The sequence below is a fragment of the Silurus meridionalis genome, chromosome 2 (genome assembly GCF_014805685.1).
Source record: "Silurus meridionalis isolate SWU-2019-XX chromosome 2, ASM1480568v1, whole genome shotgun sequence".
NCBI classification, from domain to species: domain Eukaryota; kingdom Metazoa; phylum Chordata; class Actinopteri; order Siluriformes; family Siluridae; genus Silurus; species Silurus meridionalis.
In genome coordinates, this window is record NC_060885.1 from 27,721,582 (window position 1) to 27,743,631 (window position 22,050).

The following is a 22,050-nucleotide window of genomic DNA, read 5'->3' on the forward strand; positions in this document are numbered from 1 at the left end:
CTCCTTCACTGACAATAGTTAGGTCACGCCTTCTTCACTGACATTGACACCACTTAGACTATGCCTTTGTCACACCTCCTTCATGGAGATTGACGCTATTTAGGCCATGTCTGATTCACTGAGACTGGCACCATTTAAGCCACACCCTCTTCCAAGAGACTGACACCGCTTAAGCCACACACCCTTCCTAGAGACTGACACAACTTAAGCCACACCCCTTTCCTGAAGACTGACAGCAGTTAAGCTTGGCTCCTTTCTTTCAGACTTTTCTTTTCCAACTATCTAAGATCATGGTGTTGAAGAATTACAGACAAGTGATTATTCATGTGTTATAAACATGTTATTACACCTCTGTGCAGTTCTGACTCTCTGCTGAACCTATTAAATACCTGAGTGATGTTTTTTTCTCTTCGTTGTAATGACACAATGATGGATATCGGACACATTAGAGGGCTTTTAGGTAACCTTAACGCTTTCGTTCACAGTTGGTTCAGTGTAAGCTCGCGGTACGGATGAGCGAGCGGTGGAGGGCGTGTAAAGCGAAACTGAGGTAAAACGGAGCATAGAGGAATCACTTCCGAAGCAAAAGACGTGCCACAGGAGGAAAACATCTCCGGCCTTGAGCGGCTGATGAACACGTTACAAGCACAAAGAGTTTGAATGAGTTTCAACAAATTATAAGAGTCAGAAATGCACAAAATGTCCATGAATCTACGTCGAAATGACAATAACCAGTGCTGCTGTTCTCAGAGACCTAATTTCCACTATGCTAATTTTCATCACCATGTCTATTAAAGTATATTTTATTTATGGCAAAATTGTGAGATGTGAGATTGATTCTGGATTCTGATTGGTCAGAAGGCGTTGATTCATTTTCTATACATAAAAACAGAACGGCATGAATATAAAAAAGAGAGAATAATGCTTTATCATTTAACAACATTGTGAAAATGTAATTGTGAGCAGGTTGCTGTAGTATAAGAAGAATAAAGCACTTGTGGAAATGCAGTTGGGGACAGTAACGGCAAAACGCTGGATGTGTTTGAAAAGCCGCTCAGTATTGGCGTGCAGGAAGTTCATCAGGTGGTGTGATGTTGCTTTGTGTGACACACAGTTTAAACACTGCACACACTCTGGCCATGTGGTGTTGCATTTCTTCCATCACCGATTTGTGTGTGTGTGTGTGTGTGTGTGTGTGTGTGTGTGTGTGTGTGTGTGTGTGTGTGTGTGTGTGTTTAATAAGCGCACAGTGAGAGCGCATGCTTTGGCAATCAGCGCCGTGCTTTTCTCTGTTCCCTTCCTTAGCCTCGACGTGAACCTGAGCGCCGAGCGTTATGACTTTCTCCCTTTCATGTATCCGATTTCCACACACACACACACACACACACACACACACACACACACACACACACACACACACACACACATAAACAGATATGGAGGCAGCAACTTTTACTAGCTCCCTGGAATAAAGACGAAGAGCAGGAACGGGAGAGAGAGTGCTGCCTTCATCTCCGTCCACTTTCCTGTGCTTTTGAAAAATAAGCTCACAGAGAGGGGGACGAGAGGGAGGAGAGAACGAGAGAGGGAGCGAGGGAGAAAGGAATGTATACAGCAATAGACAGCCTAAGCTGTAAAAACTGAAACCTGAGACACCGAGAGGGATCGGATATCACGAGAGAGAGGAGAAATAAAAGCAGAGTGAGGGACAGAGTGGGAGAGAGAAGGAGAGATAGAACATGAGAGATATGAGAAAAGAGATATGAAGAGCAAAGAGAGAGCAGAAAGAGGGAAACGTAGAGAAGGATACAAAGAAAAGTTTGAGAGGATAGAACGAAGGAGAGACAAAGAAGTGATAGAGAAGTTGGGAAAGAACGAGGGATACTGAATGTTTCAAAAGATGAGGAAGAAAAGAGAGGAAGAAGGAAGGATGGGGAGAAGTAGTAAAAGATATGAGAGAAAAAGAAGAGTGAATGAGGAATGTAGAGAAAGTAGGGAGAGAGAGAGAGAGAGAGAGAGAGCGAGAGAGAGATGAAAAGCGCAAATGAAAGTGGCATAAAACAAGAGAGGCAAAAGAAAAGTATAAAAAAAGAGGAGAGATTGTAAAGAGATCATAGAAGACTGGTGGAGAAATACAGAGTATGGCTTTAAGGAAGAGTGAAGAAATGAATGGAGAGACAGATGTAAAGGTTTAAAGTGGATAGGTAGCTAGCTAGCTAGCTAGCTAGCTAGATAGATAGATAGATAGATAGATAGATAGATAGATAGATAGATAGATAGATAGATAGATAGATAGATCAAACCTTTTAATAGAGGCCATGGTGGGGAAATATAGAAAAACTGAGAGAAAATAAAGACAAAGTTGGGAATGGAAAGAAATTAGGTTTTAGAAAGAAAAGGACAGAGAGAAAGAAAGAGAAAGTATAAAAGGAAAGAGAGAAAATTACTAACATTTTAGAAAGCATTTTATCAGAAAAAAAATACAAAGAAAATAAAAGTAAAAATTCAGAAAGTAAAGTCTTACATATACAGATAAATATAAAGATAGTGAGAAAGAGTGATAAAAAGAGAGAGAGGGAGAGAAGAGGAAAGGAGTGTGGGCTGGGAGGGAAACTTGGCGAAGCTGGTCGGGAATTTTATCGTGGTATACAGTGACCTACTCCAGTTACTGCCCACACCAAGTCCTGTTCCTCATCTCATTACACATAGAGACTGAGAGAGAAAGATGGAGCGAGAGAAAGAGAGCGAGATATAGAGAGAAAGACGGAAAGATTTGCAACCAGTTTGCCCCTAATAATAAAACCGGCTCCCTCGTCGTAGGCTTTGTCAGAATTTACAGCTCCATCTCAGAGAGTGTAATTAGAAAGATAAAATAAATACCTCGCTTCTTTTCCAGTGTCTGTCTGCAAAATCTCTCTCTTTTTCTTTCTTTCTTTCTCTCCCTCATTCCAGCTCTCCTCTTTCATGCATTGCCATCAAGAGTATCGTGTGATACACTCCTGCGCTCCATCTCTCCTCCAGTTTGAAAAAGAGACAGAGAGAGAGAGAGAGAGAGAGAGAAGGAAAAAAAGAAAGAAAGAAAGATGTAAAAAGAAAGAGAGAGAACAAATGTTAGCTATTTATTTGTTTATTTAAATCACAGCAGTTCTAATACTGTAAGTGATATCAGGAAGTGTACCTATAAACGGACAAAAAGTTTTGTGTGCCCTTTTTTTCAGCTGTCCTTTCTTGCTCTCAATTACTCTGTTCTTTTTTCTATCCATCTGTTTTCATCCCATTTATCTCTCTTTTCCACTTGTAATCTTCATCTCTCCTCTCCCTCGTTTTTTCTCTCAATCCCTCTTTGTTGTTCCTCTTCTATCCCATCCCCTTTTCTTCTTCCTCTTCATTTCTGTACTAATTTTTTGTTCTGCCCTTCCACATCCCTCGTTCTTAAATCCCTCTATTTCATTTCTCTGCCGTCACTACGTTTTATTTAAAATTATATTTGATATAAATTATGAATATAAATTTTTCCTGTATTCAGATATATAACTCTGAAATCATGCTTGTCATGGTATTACAGTATCACAGATTGAGGTACAGTGTCTTTGTTGATGGCCGCAATAGTGACTAGCAATTCATGCTAATTTGAATTACAGGATTTTTAGTCATCGGGAGCGATTTTGTGATAATTTGACGACATACCTGAGGGAAACGTCAGCATCCTGTACATGTTTGTGTGTCTGTCTGCCATAGTCTTGCCACCGTTTTGTCTTCACGCAATCTTTATCATCTCTATGGCAAGTTAACGATTAACCTCAGTCATTAGCTAGCCAATGCCTGGCGTCCAACTTCCCTGGTTGCCTGGCAACAAGTGTTGTCACGACTTTATTGACTTAAATGTTGCGTGTGACAAGATATACCTGTAAGTGTATATTTAATCCTTTAGCTATAGGTAGTGGCAGGGAAACAGAGACAGCAGAAGAAAGAGAAGGATCATATGAGACGTATTTAATACTCTGGCGTGTCCTGTGGGTTTTCATCGTAATGTCGTTTAGCGCTAAACGCCCAGCGCTAACCGGGTGATGAAATCTGGCGTAACCTCCTGCCGATTAACTGAACCGTCTCGTCTGTAAGGACTATAGGAAAATCAAACCTCCTCCGGGATTTAAACACTGACCAAAAAAACGAGCTTCCATTACAGCGCCGGCGTCTCTGGTCACGACCTTTATTTGACCTTGTCTTGTGATAGCGAGTTCTGCTATCACAGACTTTCATTTTCAATGGAACTTCCCGACTTTTTTCAGCTCCGTCAGCCGAGATGTGTTTGGCGTGAAGTTTGCTTCTCCGGAGCGGTGAGGCTAATGTAGCTAACAAGTAACAGAAGCTTATTATAGCCTTCGGTCTTTCAGTCATAACACACTCACACACACATTTACACTCACACTCACATAATTACACAAACACGCACTTAGTAACAGTTTCATCATAACAACCTAAGTTATTTGAATATTCAAATATACAGCAAATGTAGACTTTTTTATATTTTATTTATATTTTCATTCATTTTATAATTACATTTTTCCACTGGATTTTTACATCCATATATAATTTTTTTGAGCTATTTTATGTACTATTTGTTTTTAAATTAATTAAAATTATTGTCTTTCTTCATTTTATCCTGGATAATTACTTTTATTTTATTTGGTATTTTTTCTTTTTCAATTGATGTTATTAAAATTTCCTTATTTGATCATAAAGATTATGTCTTAATTTTTTTATTGTTATTTTTTTCTCTTACATTCTATATGATATTTTTATATTGAAAATAAAAGATTTAAAATTACAATAAAAATATTGATTTTTTTAAAGCAAAAATAAATTATTTGTTTATTTATTTATTAATATTTGAAATCTATACATTTCTGTAAAGCTGTTCTGGGACAATTCTATTTAAAAAGTATTTTTATTTTCTTCCAATAATTGGACTCTTTCAGCCATAGTTTTTTTTTTCCCAAAACTGTTAGCACAAAGTTGGAGGCACACAATAGAACTTCTTTGAAAGTGGTAGCATTGAAGTTTCCCTTCACTTAAACTAGGAGACCCAAATCTGTTCCAGCATGACAATGCTCTATGAAGACCTGCTTTACATGGGTTGGAAATGGAAGATCTCCTGCTATAGCGTTCCCTAATGAACATCTCTGGGAGTGCACCCCAGACCTCTTCATCTCACCTACATCAGTGCCTGACTTCTATACCTTTGTAGCTGAATGAGCACAGATATCCCTAAAATCACTCAAACAGCTAGTGGAGCATCTTCCCAGAAGAGTGGAAATTATTGCTACAGGAAATTAAGGAGATTAAATGTGGAATGGGGCATTCAAAAAGCACATATGTACCAATTTTATAGTCAGCTGTCTACAAATGATTGTGTGTGTGTGTGTGTGTGTGTGTGTGTGTGTGTGTGTGTGTGTGTGTGTGTCTATAAAAAAGAGAGAGAAATTTGATAATTTCTTATTAAATGTTAATGTAATAATTAAAATCTTGTAAATAAAAAGATAAACATTGTTTTTTTTCAGGATTTATTGTAGCTCTCTGGTTTGGTTATTCTCAACCTCGATCAGTGTTTTTTCTTTTCTGTGTCCTGTTACATAGTTTCACATTACAGTAGCAATATTTTAGTTGTATTTCAGGGTGTGTAATAACTACTGATAAATGAGCCTACAATGATTACGTTTGTAAGGTTTGAGAAAACTGATGGATTTTTCCCTTAATTAACGATAATTCACAGTTTCTGTGGTGAATCTCAGAGTCCTGTTTCTTCTATCAAAATCTGTACAAAAAGTACATCGCTTTTCATTTTATTTTGACATGCTTCTCTTTTATATATACAACGTCTTCTCCATACAGGAAGTTGTTGTCCTGAAAGTAAGACAGTTAATGTGCCTGTTAATGTCGTAGATAGAATATAGTAGATAGAAACTTTCACGATATCTAACAAAGTGCTCAACTGCAGAATCTGACCCATTTGATTGATTGTATTTAGTTGGCATGGCAACTGAAAAAATAAACTGAGATATACTCTACAAAATGAAAAACTTACAAAGATACATCTAGGTAAATACTTACTGAGAGCCTTCAAATTTCGTGCTGAAAACATAAAATTGGACATCATAGGAATCTAATAAGACCAAGAAAAAATGATATCTGGGGCATATAGTACTCTGGGAACATCAAACAATGGTTCCTAGACCCAGAGAAAACTGTGGATATAGAACCTTGGGAATATAGGGCCTAATGAACGCTGTTGGAGCATGGTACTTTGGGAATATGATAGTCTATGAACATACCACAGTGACATATAATTTAGAATATGAGTCTGGAAAACTGGGTTCTGGAGGAAAATGTACTGTAGAAACATTAAACTCTGAGAACATAGAGCTCAGTGAACACTGGTCCTGGAAGCTTAGGACCCTGTGGAACAGAACTGCAACATTGCAACACTGGGACCATTGGATCTCTGAGAACTCTAAGAACATAAACAGAAGTTTGTCAGATGTTATAATTTAATAATAGTTAAGAACGAGTGTATATGTGAGTTTTGTTATTTGTTAATTCATTAAACTGCTGTTTGTTTTGTCGCAGAGTTTTGCAGAGAACACGATGAACGAGCTGCTCGGTTGGTACGGGTACGACAAAGTGGAATTGCGAGACTCCGACGATATCGAGATCCACAACTATCCGGGTGGGGAAATCCGCCAGCACATCTCAGTCCTGAAAGGTGAGAGCCAATCATCACACACACACTGAGTAACCCAGCTCCGCCCACCTCAAGATTCGTGTTCAGCTGTGAAGTTTGGACAATTTCTGAACAAATGTAACATTTTAGTTTTGTTTCGCTACAGCATCAGTTTTCTTCTTGTACTTTTTTCTACTTTGTCAAAAATGTAAAGAACATTTAAGTGTTATTACGTATAACTTACAAACCAAAAGACCATGTTGGAGAAAAGACTTAAACTACAATATACACCACAAAATAATTCAAGGGAAATTTTTTTATTTTAGATCTATAAATTGATAAAAAATTAGTAGTAGTTAATATTAGCATTACTATATATAAATCATAAATGTCTTTGTAGGAATAAGAGCATATTTCGGGATGACGAGCATTTCTTTTGACACGTTTGGTTCCAGTCACGCATTCTGCTCGTTGCTCGTCACCGCAGTCCCCACGCTTCATGCTCAGTCGCTTCATAGACATTGTTTTGAGTGCGTTCTCGTCGTTCACTCGTGTGAATATTGCGCCTTTTTCTGTTTTTACAGTGTTTTATTCCACTATAAATTTAGCATCATGGGTCTCAAGACGTGTAGTGATAGTGCTGGAAAGAAGGTTGTAAAAACAATAACCATTGAAATAAAATAAAAAGAAATTGTAGAAAAGCATGAACGTGGTGTACGCACACAAGATCTTTGTCCGCAATATGGCATGTCTAGTTCAACACTACAATCATTTATAATTTATCACTTTTTATGTTTATACTTTGTTAAAAGTATATTTTCGTGTTAAATTAGGCGTAACATTTTTTTAAGGGCTGAAATAAGCGAACGCCTGAGGTCTGGGAACAGATTCATTGCTTTTACAATCATTCTTATGGGAAAATTAACCAGTAAGAGCATATGGGAACGCAAGCGGCTTTCAGGAACTAATTAATCTTGTACTTTAGGTTTATATATATATATATATATATATATATATATATATATATATATATATATATATATATATAATATTCATTAGCAGTTTATATTAACAATTTTATATTAACAATTTTCCAAAATTTATCAATAAACACACACACACTTTTTTTGTATTTAATAATTTTCTCATTAATAATAAATCTCATTATTTTTGTGTGTTTTTTTTTTTAAAAAGGCCTACCTGAGATGTGTGTGTGTGTGTGTGTGTGTGTGTGTGTGTGTGTGTGTGTGTGTGTGCATGTACTAGTAAACTTTCAGACACTAAAAATGTCTCGGCTGATTGATAAGGGATTTACAGCCATTTTTCTCAGACACCGGTGTTTCATTTGTAACGAAAAGAAACCAATGAGCACCATACATCACTCACGAGCACCATACATCACTCACGAGCGTAATGATTCATTTCAAAATAATTACTATTGGTAATGGGGTATAATCTAGCTAGGGTTACAGTGACCAGAAGATGCAACAACTTCCCACCATAGTTTAAAATATCCTCCTCTTCTCTATTTTAGGGCACTAGCACATTAGACCAACTTGAACTTTTTATTAAGGAAGTTAACTTTCTCACTCCTTCATTACCACAGAGTTTAGTGCGTAAAGAGTGCCGTCTGCAACACTGTCAGCTGCGTCCCGTTAATGCTAAACGTCTGCCCTGGGACTGTCTTCATAATTACATTCTGCTGCTGTCCAGATTAGGATGCTACGCTATTGTCAGTGAATGAAGCTGCAAGAAGCGAGATTAGCGAAGACACAATCAAAGCTAATTAGCTTGTTTATTTAGACGTAATCCCTGTCAGCTGGAGTACACTGTTAACATGACAAATGAGTTTCTGGAAATTTGCCATTATATGTTTTGGGTCTTTTTGGGTCGTTTTTTGGAAGGTGCAGGTGTGTGTGTGTGTGTGTGTGTGTGTGTGTGTGTGTGTGTGTGTGTGTGTGTGAGTGTGTGTGTGTAACAAGAGCGCTCTCAGCCCTCTGTCTCTTTCTCTGTTTCCTTTTAGAAAACTCTTTGCCAAAAGCGGTGATGCCTGAGGGCAGCTCGTCTCCTCCTCATGCCAACAGCTCCTCTTCAACCCCTACATCACGCAACGGCGTTTCCACGGAGACGCCTGCTAACCCTGCCTCCTCCTCCTCTTCCTCAGCGACAGTTGCCAAGGAGCAAGGGGGCATGCCAATCATCGTTCCCCTGATTCCACCCCCACTCATCAAACCACCAGCAGGTGAGAATTTACCCCACACACACACACACACACAAATTAAGTACAAATTACTACATAGGAATGTGACATCACTATATAACAGTGTGACATCACTATTTAGCAGTATATAGTGTAGTAGAATTATGACATCGATCACTACAAGCAATTTGACATATGTCTGTAGTACTATGACCTCACTCTAGAGCAGCACATTATGCTATATTAATGCTATGTAGCAATATTGATATCAAATAGCAGTAATGACATCACTCCATAGTAGTAATGACATCACTGCATAACAGAATGACATTATGTAGTAATACCTCACTACATAGCAGTAATGATATCACTACATAGCATGGCATCATTATGTACCAATACATCACTGCATAGACGTATAACATTAGTCTGAAGCAGTAAATCACTGCTGGCTGGCCAGAAGCGTTTCTTGGTTTTCTCTTCTTATTATTTTCTTGTACATCTGTATAGCTCTTTATATCGTACTTTTTCTTTGTCCTCATATTCTCACTTTACTTTCTATCGATTTTCTCAGACTCACAGCTGTCTTGTCGTTTCTTCTCCTTACTTTTGTGACACACTATTGTGACACATCTTTCTTGTTTGTGTTCACAAATTGTTTTTACTAGCGAGCTAAGGGCTGGTGTGACCTCTTGGAGAAGTGGAAAAAAAAAAACTTTTTTAGATTAAAACACCGTTTTCTCAAACCGGGTGTTCTGACTGCAGCGGCTGTGTCCTATTTCCCCCATCTCCCCCTCAGTAGGGCACACGGCCGTGGGTAATTACATGCGTACAGCGACTCCATGGGCATGATGCCACATACCTGCACTTCAAATTTGTGTGTGTGTATGGATGTGTGTGTGTAAGAGAGAAAGATAGACCCTCCAGCAGCCCATGCATTATTCATAAGGGCCGGAGCAGCATGTGGGCGGAGTTTGGGGCAATGTTGCCATGGTAATTAGCAAGTCCACACCATCTGTTTCTCACTTGGAGGATGTCCACACACATACACACACACACACACACACACACACACACACACACACACACACACACACACACACAGAGCAAATACATAACTATTTCAGTGCATGCTCACACAAACACACACACACATTATAAAGATATACATATATATATATATATATATATATATATATATATATATATATATATATATATATATATATATATATATAGTATATAAACACAAACGAGAGAGACAAACGTTTACACAAACATATGCACACGTGCGCGCGTTAATTATAATTTATTATTTACGGTGAGTTGAATTTAGTAAAACGTTTTTTAATGCTACTTCACATTTCAATCATCAACAATGTTATTTTGAATAAACAAGCAGTAGTCACAGATTTAAGGCCACTTTAAAACTGGACTAATTACCTGCTGCCATGCTCCCTACTGAGGGGACAAGAGGAGGGGGAAATGCAAATCAGTGCAGTGAGTAAACTGAAACTGTGTTTATATATAAAGGTTTTGTTTGTACACGTGTGTGTGTGTGTGTGTGTGTGTGTGTGTGTGTGTGTGTGTGTGTGTGTTCATTCTTGCCCATGGCTTCATCACAAACTGATATTACTGCACTAAATACTGCTATAGATTGTTGTCATACTGCTACAGTCACGTCATACTGCTATAGATTGAGTCCATACTGCTACAGAGTCACGTCTTACTGCTTTAGATTCATGTCATACTGCTACAGTCACATTACACTGTTTTTGAGTGATATACTGTTACAGTGTATGTTATACAGAGTGATGTCATACTGCTGTAAAGTAATGTCAAGCTGCTATAGAGTGATGTCAAAGAACTACAGTCTCATGTCATACTGCTACACAATCAAGTCACACTGTCCAGCTCATGTCTTAGAGAGCAATGTCATACTAGCCACAGACCAGTCGGTTTTAGGCAGGTGGTCCGATTGTTATGGCTGATCAGTATACAAACTGATATACAGTGATGTTATAGGCTTGATGCCATAGCTGTACCCTGCTGCCATACTGCTACAGACTCATGTCATGTAGCACAATGTCATACTGCTATAGTGATGTCATACTGCTACAGAATCATATAATGTGATGTCATACTGCTTTGAAGTAGTTTCATACTGCTACTGCTAGTCTGTTACATAATGATTACCAATCACTTTGTTGTTTATAATTTATTTATTAACTTTTTGCCACAATTTTGTGACGGCCCCTAAAGTTTCAGCAGCATGGAAACGCAAAACATTTTTCTAACTCAGATTCAGAAATGTGCTGTTTTAATTGAACACATAGTTGAATATGAAACTACACTTTATTGAAAAAGTACTGGGACACACCTATCGTGTTTAAGACCCATTGCCACAGCTGTATAAATTCAAGCATTGATTGTGAATGTAGCCCTCATGGAGCCTGATGCATAAGAATTGCTAACACTGCTGATTCCACAGCTGATAGTTCCAAACTACTAGCATTATTGCTGGCATTAATCTCTGCACTGAAAGTGTGCTTCATGCTTTGTGGAATGGGTGAGAAGCTGCATGCAAGCCTCAAAACAGCACTGTGGAGCAGCCTGGGTTTGGGAGATTCTAGAACATTACCTGCCTAACTGCATTGTACCAAATTTACATTTTAGCAAGGGATTTTTTTTATGATCATTTTGGTGGTGGGCTATTTTTCAGAGGTCCGTCGAGGCCCCCTGTTTTCACTGAAGGGAAATTTTACTGCTTCAGCAAACCATAACATTTTGGACAATGCTATGCTTCCAACTTCGTGGTGACAGTTTGGAAAAGACCCTTTTCTATTCCAGAACGGTTGTGCACAAAACAAGGCCCATTAAGACATTGTTGTATAAACATGGCATTTAAGAACTTGAGTGGCCCACACTGACCCCTGACCTCAAATCCATTAAACACCTTTGAGATGAACTGGAACAGCCAGGATATTTTGTCCAATGGTAGTGCCTGACCTCACAAAAGCTTCACAGGATGAATGGGCAAAGATTCCCACTCCAAAATGTTTTGGAAATCCTTCCCAGGAAAAGTGGAAGGTGTTATAGTTGCATATAGTGTCTATGAATCTAAAATGCGATTCCATTACAGTCCCTGTGTGCAATCGTCAAGGTGCCAAAACATTTGTTGATTCATGGGAAAGAGGTGCACAACTTTAAAACAAAAATAATTTACCCCATTGTAACTTCAAAATATCGTAAGTCGAGACATGGCCTAGCCCTCCCAGGGGTGTAAAAGAATGGTGATCAGTATGGGGTAGTATAGTGTCATTTGTTAACAATTTTAATTAGAGTGCATTATTGAGTAAAACAGAGCAATTTACAGTACCGTAATGTATAAACTATACAGTATATATATGAATGTGGCAGCTGTTGTGTGGATGAGCGCTGGTTTGTGAGTAAAGGAAGGAGACGAACCTGCTCTGTTTCAATGTCACAAGAGCTATAATTGGGCTTTGAAACACCAAAAACACAGCTAAAAAAATTTGCGCTCTTACACAGAGAGAACTAAACTCTGTCAACGGCATCTCACAAGACAGGAGATGCGTTCAACCTGGCAGCGTCCCAATGTATCGTACCGCATATACACTGCTACGTTTGCCTGCTGGGCGAAACTTCAAATATTTTTACAGTTTTTTTGTATTGCAATCATCATTGCAAAATCAAAAAAACACAAGTCGAACCATCGTAACTCGGAGACCATCTGTATAGTGAATTGTTCACATGATGTTCAACAAATTGTTCACACTAATGTTTTTGGAACAAATTAAAATATTTGTTCTTTAATGGGGCGCTATTATTTTAATGGGTCACTCAAAGTCACATCTGTCATGTTTTTAATGTTAGAAAGACTCATATACAGGGTGCAAGAGTGTCTTTGAGTGTACATACACACACACACACACACACACACACACACACACACACACACACAGGGATGGGAAGTATGTATGATACATGTATTTCCCATATAAAACAGGATTTTGTTATTTGTATTTGAGAGGGTTGATGAAAATGGCTTCATATTTTGTATCAAATTACTTTAGTGTTTTGTATTTTTGTTTTAAAGTACTGTCAAATACTTAGTAAGAAGTCTATCTGATGACATCATAAAAATGTGGCTTCTGATTGGTGTCTACTCAGTAGTTGCCCAGACTTGTTGAGCTCAGAACAGAAACTTGATCCATATGGAAGAAGGTGGTGAAGGTGAAATGTGCAGGCCGCCAGCTTTCAAATAGGTGTCAATTATACAATTATGATTCATTCACAAACTGTTAAACATTAATCTGTTGGTGACTTTAAAACTAACCTTCATCTGGGAGATCACAGGGAAATGTATGTGAATATTTCATCTGTTAACTGGTTGCATATGTCAGATTTATTGTGTGACTCGGCCTGAGAAATGCTGTTGCTATCAAACATCATTTACTTCATCAACTGAGTCAGTGTAATGGTGAAGGTGATCAAACAGGCCAATTGATGGAAAGTTTGTGAAGAGATGTCATGCTTCCTTCTAAAAGTATTTTTTAGCATTTTTTAAATATAAAAAAACAGTAGATTATTTTGATACATGGTGTGGCTGCTTTTTATGTAGTTTATTTTGTAGTTTATTTTGATACACTTACAGTTAAGGTATTTTATTTTAAAATACATTTGATCTGCCCAACCCTGCACGCACACACACACACACACACACGCACACGCACACGCACACACACACACACAAATGACGTGTATTCCCCTGTGAGATGGAAACGCCTCCCAGCAATGTGCTCATCAAGCCTGGCCTAGACACAGTTCAAACACACACACACTCACACACACACACACACACACACACACACACACACCTGTCACCCTGGGCAGCAGCAAACGCCCCTTTGCAGCACGCTCATCATGTTCAGTCACAGTGCACGGACACACACACATACACACATGTATTCTCTTTTCCTTTCTTTCTTCGTTTCCCCTCACACACAGACATACACACATGCATACACAAATGATGGTTTGCTATCGCCATGTCAACACTGGGCTGTTACCTTGGCAACGGGTGGCATTACCGGCTATGCTTGAGTGTGTGTGTGTGAGACGGTGGGCTTGTTCAAGCTGCCATCACGTTTTTCTAAAGTACAAATTATGTTTCACTCAAACTAGGGCAGGATCACTTGACACACACGCATACACACACACACACACACACACACACACACAGGGTTATTATTACAGTTATGCATTAGTGCTGGAATCATGTCATGCTTTGTCAACACTTTGCCTTTTTTTTGTCCACTTTTTTTAGCTTTTTTTTTACTTTTATCTATATTTCTTTTTCTTTATCTCTCTCTCTCGCTCTCTCTCTCTCTCTCTCTCTCTCTCTCTCTCTTTTTCTATGCATGTTCAAGATTGCTTTTCTCTTTCTTTTCTATCATGTATTCCATGTGTGTTCTACTGATCAAAAAAACTTACATCTGACCCAAGTGACTGTTTCACTTTCCACAGCCACCCATTTTAACATGATTACACTCTCACGTGAACATAAACAGATCTGGACAGTGGGTTATAATGAAGAACGATGAAGCTGAGTCAGCAAAATGATCTCATCTTCACATTCTGTTTTCAAATTCTCTTTGTAGGGTTTATTTAGGAATGAATAATGATGAATAGATCTTTAATGGAGTGTCACGACTTGATTTGGTCACTGGTGTCAGAAAGGTTATGGGACATTTTGGCATATTTGATAGAAATGTATTTATAAAGACGGCTGTGAGTGATCAGTGAGATCAGCACCACAAACAGCGACAAAGGTCGAAAGATTGTAAAACAAATCAAAATCGTGCCATGTGATACCAGGGGTGTGTGTTTGTGTTTGTGTGTGTGTATGTGTGTGTGTTTGTGTGTGTGTTTGTGTGTGTGTGTGTGTGTGTGTGTGTGAGAGAGAGAGAGAGACAGTCACAGCCATTGTCAAAGTAGAGTAAAAAAGAATTGAGTTACTGGACACATTATAAATTTATACCTACAATTTAAACGTGTATTCTCCTCTGTTTTCTCTCTTTCTCTCTCTCTTTCTCTCTCTGTCTTTCAGAAGAGGACATGTGTAATGTTCAGATTGTGTGCGCGTGGTGTCAGAAGGTCGGTTTGAAGCGTTACTCCCTCAGCATGGGCTCTGAACTCAAGAGCTTCTGCAGTGAGAAGTGTTTTGCCGCATGCCGACGCGCCTACTTCAAGCGCAACAAGGTAAGCCGACGGGCCACGCCCGGGCCGGGGCCCTTGTCTCTTTTCCTCCACCCTTAGCTAAGTGGGCCCTCTCTTGCTTCTGACATCACTTCCTGTCTGCTCCGCTAACCCTGTAGCACGTGCGCTGTGCTGTGCTGTGAGCCTTTAGGCTTCCTGTCACTGACTCTATGCTTTCTCTCTTACACCTAAGCTGGGATTTGTGAGGACTTTACCTGTAAGTATGCAGCATTTATCCTTCTTCCTTCTCCTGCCTGTGTGTGTTAGAGATCTCACACACACACACACACACACACACACACACACACACACACATATACACACACACACACGTATATACACACGTCTATTTAGTGTGTGCATGTTCTTTCAACCCACTTTATACACCACCTCCTAGACAACACATACACGTTATACTATACACCATAACACGCCATGTACTAAATAAACTGTGTATATAGTGTCCATTAGAAACGGTGAAAATAGTCACTTACTGTGTGATCTGGTTTTAGAATATGTAATTTATTCTGTGATTGGATTTAATAGATTTTATGATTCGGAATTAGATTCTGCGAATACATTCCCTTGTTCAGATCTATGGTTTAATTCTATTAATTCTATTCTATTCTAATTCTATTATTCTGGTTAAAACTATGATAAGATTATGTGATTATGTGATTAGATTCTGTGGTTCAGATCTATCATCAGACATTGTGGTTGAATTCTGTGATTAGATTTTGTGATTAGATTCTTTGGTTAGATTCTGTGGTTCAGATCTTTGTTAAGATTGATTCGATTCACAGATTCAATTCTGTCGTTTAGTTCTATGTTTTGATTCTTTGATTAGATTCTATGATTAGATTTTGTGGTTAGATATTGCGATTAAATTCTGTGGTTAGATTTTGTGATTAGATTCTCTGGTTCAGAGCTAAAATTAGATTCTGTGATTAGATTCTATGATTGGATTCTGTGGTTAGATTTTGCGATTCAATTCTGTGGTTAGATTTTGTGATTAGATTCTGTGATTAGATTCTTTGGTTAGACACTGTGGTTCAGATCTATAATTAGATTTTGTGGTTCAGATCTATGATTAGAGTATGTGATTTGATTCTGTAGTTCTGAACTATGATTAGATTCTGTGATTAGATTCCATGATTTGATGCTGTGGTTTAGTTCTATGATTAGATTCTGTAATTAGATTATTTGGTTAGACTTTGTGGTTCAGTTCTATAATTAGATTCTGTGGTTCAGATCTATGATTAGATTCTGTGATTAGATTTTGTAGTTCTGATCTATGATTAGATTATGTGATTAGATTTTGTAGTTCTGATCTTTGATTAGATTCTGTGATAAGATTCCGTGATTCAATTTTGTGGTTTAGATCTATGATTAGATTCTGTGGTTAGATTGTGCGATTTAATTCTGTGGTTTAGTTCTCAGATTAGATTTTGTGGTTAGATTGTCTGATTAGATTCGGTGGTTAGATTCAGTGAATCCTGTATGATTCTGCATCAGTAAACAAACTCATATAAACTGGTGTTGTGCTTTTATGGTAAATTAATCAGTGATGTGGCAGTGTAGCTACTGTTACTACCCCACTGTTATTTGTTGACTATAAAATAAGAAAGACTGAATGTGATGGAGGATGGAAATAAATAAGCTAATAAATAAGATGATAACTGTTATTTTTCATCATGTCCAATCAAGTTCACCTCATACCACAACAGTTGACCACCTGTTTTTATGTTCATTGAAAAATGTTGTACATTTGATCCATTTCTATTTACATATAACATTGTGAAACATATGTAGAACAGTTAACCGGAGGGGCGGTGAAAATGTATGAGTGCATTCAAAGTGGGTTTTAACCAGGGCTCTGTGGCAGTCATGGGATTCAAACTCACAACCTTCTGGTTTCTCCTGCATTGCCATTGGGAATTCCAATCAGTGTCTCCATTCCTTCCAAAGCCATTTGTCTACTCACAAGCTTCAACACTTGGTAAAATCGCGCTGTGGAAACGATCGAACCCGAGCCGCCTGAAGAGCTCTTATTCGTTTATGAGAGCTCGAATTCCCGCCCCTTCTCTCGTGAGGAAAAGCCCACAGAGTCTCTAATTGGTGCTGTTAAAAGACGTCGACTGAGAGTTGTGATATCAGTTACTCCGAGAGCATTTCACTGACATTCTATACCCTCCCGGTGCTCGCCTCTCCTCCTCCTACTACCCTATAACCGGCCTGGTAGTGTGTGTGTGTGTGTGTGTGTGTGTGTGTGTGTGTGTGTGTGTGTGTGTGTGTGTGGTGTGGTGTGGTGTGGTGTGGTGTGTGTGTGTGTGTGTGTGTGTGTGTGTGCAGGTTGGGGGGGTGTTACAGTCTGTCTGTCTATCTGTTTGTCTGTCTGTCTCTCTGAGTGCTTGATTACATGAAGTGAGAAACATGTGTGTGGATGTCACTGGTGTTTATCCCAAAAAAAGAGCTGCTTAAAAGAGAGGGATGTGCATTACAGGAAAATGTATTGAATAAAAAGAAAAATGAAGAGGGGACAGAAAGAAAGAAAGAAAGAAAGAAAGAAAGAAAGAAAGAAAGAAAGAAAGAAAGAAAGAAAGAAAGAAAGAAAGTATCTGTTAGAAAAAATTGTAAAAAAAAATTGTAATAAAAAGATTAAAAAGAAAAAGTAAAGAAAATGAATGAAAGTAATAAAGAACAAGAGGAATGTAATGTGAATAATATAAAGAGTAAAGCAAACAGCTAATGACAAAAGGACAGAATAAAATCTGTCTAGGTGTAAAAACCAAAACAGGAAGAAAGAATGTGAGAGTGAGAGAGAGAGGGAGAGTAAAAGAGTGAAAGAAATCTAGCTTTCTCGTTTTTGCTAAGCATCTGCTCTCACTATTAAGTCATAAGTAAAATTATAAGTCTAAAATCTGTGAACTTCCGGTATAACACACATAGACTCTTTATTATATTTCTCTGCCTCTTCTTTCTCTTCTTTCTCCTTTTTTCCCCTCGCTTCCACCTATTTATTTTCCTCCCCTTCCACCCATTCCATTTCCTCCCCTTCCTCCTCCTCTTCATCTACCTCCTCTTCTTTCTTCTCTTCTTCCTATGCTTTCTCTTCCTCCTTTCCTCTTCTTGTTCTTCCCTTTCTTGTTCCTCCCATTTATCCTCATCCTCCATTTCTACTGATTCCTCTTTCCTTCCTTATTCATTTCTTCCTCCAATTCCTCCTTGTTTCACATAGTACTGTATCCTCTTTTCTACTTTTTGTCTTCCTGTTCTTCATCCTTCTCTTCCACTGATTCTTCCAAATAAATGTTTTCTCTTCCCTTTCCACCTCTTCCTCATATTCCTCCTTCAGTCCCACTTTCTCCTTTCCTCTTCTATTCTTCTTTCTACTTTTACACCTATTCTTCCCAATTCTTTTCCTCTTCAGCCTATTCCTCTTCTTCCATTGTCAGCTTGTTTGCAGCTGTTGCAGCTGTTAAAGCTGTTTGCAGCTTGTCTTCTTCTTTCCCCCTCATCCTCTGTCTCTACTTCTGCCTTTTATTTTATTTCTGCTACTTCCTCATCATCCTCCTCCCTTTTTGGCTCTTTTAATTCTTTTAATCGATCTTCCTTCTCACACTTCTCATCTCTCTTTCCTTCTTTTCCTTCTTCTGTTATAATGATTAATAAGCCAGCTTAGGAGACTGGTCACATGACATTGGTAGTTATATGCAAACACACAAACTTGCACAGATGCACATGTGCCGACAGTTTTGTTGTTTTCCAGGTGGTGAGAAAAAAAAAACACACTCACGCACACTCATGTGAGGTAGTCAATACCTTTTTACTCTTTCTCTCTCGCTCTCTCTCTCTCTCTCTCATTCGATCCACTCTGGTCTCACTTCCCTCACAATGAGATCTTCCCTTTTTTCTCCCAATTTTTCCATTTACGTCGCAACTCTAAAATGTTGTTTTGTGCGTGTGTATGTGTGTGTGTGTGTGTGTGTGTGTGTGTGTGTGTGCGTACTCACTGTGGCATTTCAGTGTTAAATACCCGCAGCTGCTCTGTGTGTGAAACCCAAAACTTTGTCCATGACCAAAAGAGAAAACATATCCAGTTACCCACACACACACACACACACACACACACACACACACACACACACACACACACACATGCACAATGTCCCAGTCTACTGTTCAACAATGAATCTCTGTCACTCACTCACACATTCCACTCAAACCCGAGATTTTAGAGGAAGTTCCTGGTGCTGGAGCACAAACATCTGAAAGCTCTCAATCTGTGGAGTTGGATCATGAAATAATAAACATCTTAACATGTCCAGGAAAATTTAAGGGATTCCTTTATCAATAATGTGCTGGAGTAGAACAGGAGTTAATTGCTGGACATTTATTGATAACTGAAGATGATCTAGATGATCATCTAAATATACACCATATAGGCAAAAGTATCAGAAAACCTGACCTTTTCAACAATAGTTGTTCTGTCCCAAACTGTTATCAATTTCGGAGGCACACAAGTGTATAGGACATCTTTGGAAGCAGTGGCATGAAATTGTCCTTCACTTGAACTAGGAGATCCAAACATGTTCAGTATGACAATGCCCCTGTGCACAAAGCAAACTCTATGAAGATTTGCTTTACATGGGGTGGCGTGGAGGATCTCCTAATATAGTGCTCTGATCTCAACCCTGTTAAACACCTTTGGGATGAATTTTTCATGCTGACTGTACCCCAAAACTCCTTACCTACATCAGTATCTGACTTTACTAACACTCTTGTGGCTGGTTGAGCACAATCTCCACAGGCACAATATCTCCAATATCTAGTGAAATATCTTTTCAGAATAGTAGTTTTTGAAATAGCAAATAGGAACTGTTGTAGAATGGGATGTTCAAAAAGCACATACCAATCTTATGGTTAGGTGTCCACAAAGGTTTGGCCATAAAGTGTATCTACAGCTCAGATCTAACGATAGTCAAACATCTGAGAAAAGATCAGAATGATTTGGGGCACAATGAATCTAGAGCTGTTTGTTATCTAGGATATATTAAAAGATTAAAATATTAATAGATCATGGTTGGACATCTGAAAATGATTGATGATCATGATCGTGCTCAGTATAATATGGGAGTCTAAACATTTAAACATGTTTAGATGTGGAGATGATGGTCAGATACGTGGAGCAGAATGGTTTTCAACCAGACAAAAGAAGTGAGTTGAACACATAAAAATATCTGGAGCATGAAGATAAATAACTCCCCAAATCTGAAGATGAAGATGTCTGAACATCTAAGACCAGCAGCCATATCACCCTGTAGCCCAAGACAGCTAGCCAGGTGAAGCTAAGCAGGGCTGAGCCTGGCCAGTACTTGGATGGGAGACCACCTGGGAAAAACCAGGTTGCTGCTGGTAGAGGTGTTAGTGAGACCAGCAGGGGGTGCTCACCATGTGGTCTGTGTGGGTCCTAACACCCAGGTATAGTGACGGGGACACTATACTGTCAAAAAGCACCGTTCTTCGGATGAGACGTTAAACCGAGGTCCTGACTCTCTGTGGTCATAAAAAATCCCAGGATGTCTTCGAAAACGAGTAGGTGTGCCCGTCATCCTGGCCAAAAAAACTTGCCCCCTGGCCTACTAATCATCCCCTCATATTAATTGGCTATATCACTCTCCTCTCCACTAATATGCTGGTGTGTGGTGGGCGTTCTGGCGCAATATGGCTGCCGTCGCATCATCCAGGTGGATGCTGCACATTGGTGGTGGTTGAGGAGAATCCCCCTTTCATATGTAAAGTGCTTTGAGTGCTGCAAAAAAGCGCTATATAAGTATAAGTGTAATAAAAATAATAATAATAATAAGACAATCAGTATGATCTGGGGCAGGATGATTTTGAATTGACTAGCGCTACAGGCTGGACCTTTGAAATAACAGTTGCCAGAGGATTGGATATCTGAAGATCGTGTGTGTCCAGCATTTGTCTTATATCCAGTAGCATCTCATTGTATTTTCATTCATTCATGTTATCAGGCCATAACGTTCAATTTCAGCAGACACTTTTCCAGATTTTGATCATATAATTCAGTTTTGAATTACAGTATGCACATTATACTGTGTGTGTATGTGTGGGGGTATTTATTGGAATTACTTCCCTTGAGGATGTGTGGTGAACCTCTGTCAGGAAGCATTTGCAACGAAACACAACAACTCTCACTCTCTCTCTCCTTTCATTCTCCTCCCACCTTTCTCTCTCTTTTACTCTCTCACACACATAAACAAACAAAACATACCATGAACAATGACAAGTAAATTAATCATGTGAAGTAATAGAAAATGTTTTATAAAACTGATGTTTTTGGTTACTGAGGCAAGGATTTTCGTTTCTGGGGTGAAGATTAAAATAAATAAGATAAATTTTAAGCTTACTGAGGTAAAGATTTTAGCTACTGAGGTAAAGTGTAACATTCTTGGTGTCAAGGAAGAGGTTATTGAGTTAAATGGTATTGCTAAATGTATTATAAATGTATTGTTAAATGTATTGCTAAATGTAAAGATTAAAGTTTCTGAGCTAAAAGTGTTATTGAGCTAGATACATTATAAAGGGGTGAAGTTTAAGGTTCTTCATATAATGGCTGAAGATATTGAGGTCAAGGTTAATATTACTGAGGTAGAGTGTAGGGTTCTTGATGTAAAGGCTGGAGTTTTTAAAGTAACTATTAGTATTACCAGTGTTGTGCTAGTTACTAAAAAATAGTAACTAGTTACAGTTACTAGCTACTTCATTCAAAAAGTAACTCAATTACTTTGTTGATTACTTACACCAAAAAGTAATGCGTTACTGT

The 22,050-nt window shown here is 38.5% G+C and overlaps 1 protein-coding gene across 6 annotated transcripts in view; it reads left to right on the plus strand.

The window, feature by feature from the left end:
• sobpa (sine oculis binding protein homolog (Drosophila) a) overlaps positions 1 to 22,050 on the plus strand; it is a 53,634-nt gene that overhangs the window by 11,817 nt on the left and 19,767 nt on the right. For 3 of the 6 annotated variants that reach the window (XM_046865500.1, XM_046865459.1, XM_046865475.1), the window contains 4 exons: positions 6,628 to 6,763; positions 8,745 to 8,963; positions 15,055 to 15,206; positions 15,397 to 15,420. In XM_046865500.1, the coding sequence (XP_046721456.1) occupies positions 6,646 to 6,763; positions 8,745 to 8,963; positions 15,055 to 15,206; positions 15,397 to 15,420 (513 nt within the window). In that variant the 5' untranslated portion in view covers positions 6,628 to 6,645. The remainder of the gene's footprint in view (positions 1 to 6,627; positions 6,764 to 8,744; positions 8,964 to 15,054; positions 15,207 to 15,396; positions 15,421 to 22,050) is intronic. The other 3 variants (XM_046865484.1, XM_046865468.1, XM_046865493.1) reach the window with 1 other exon arrangement.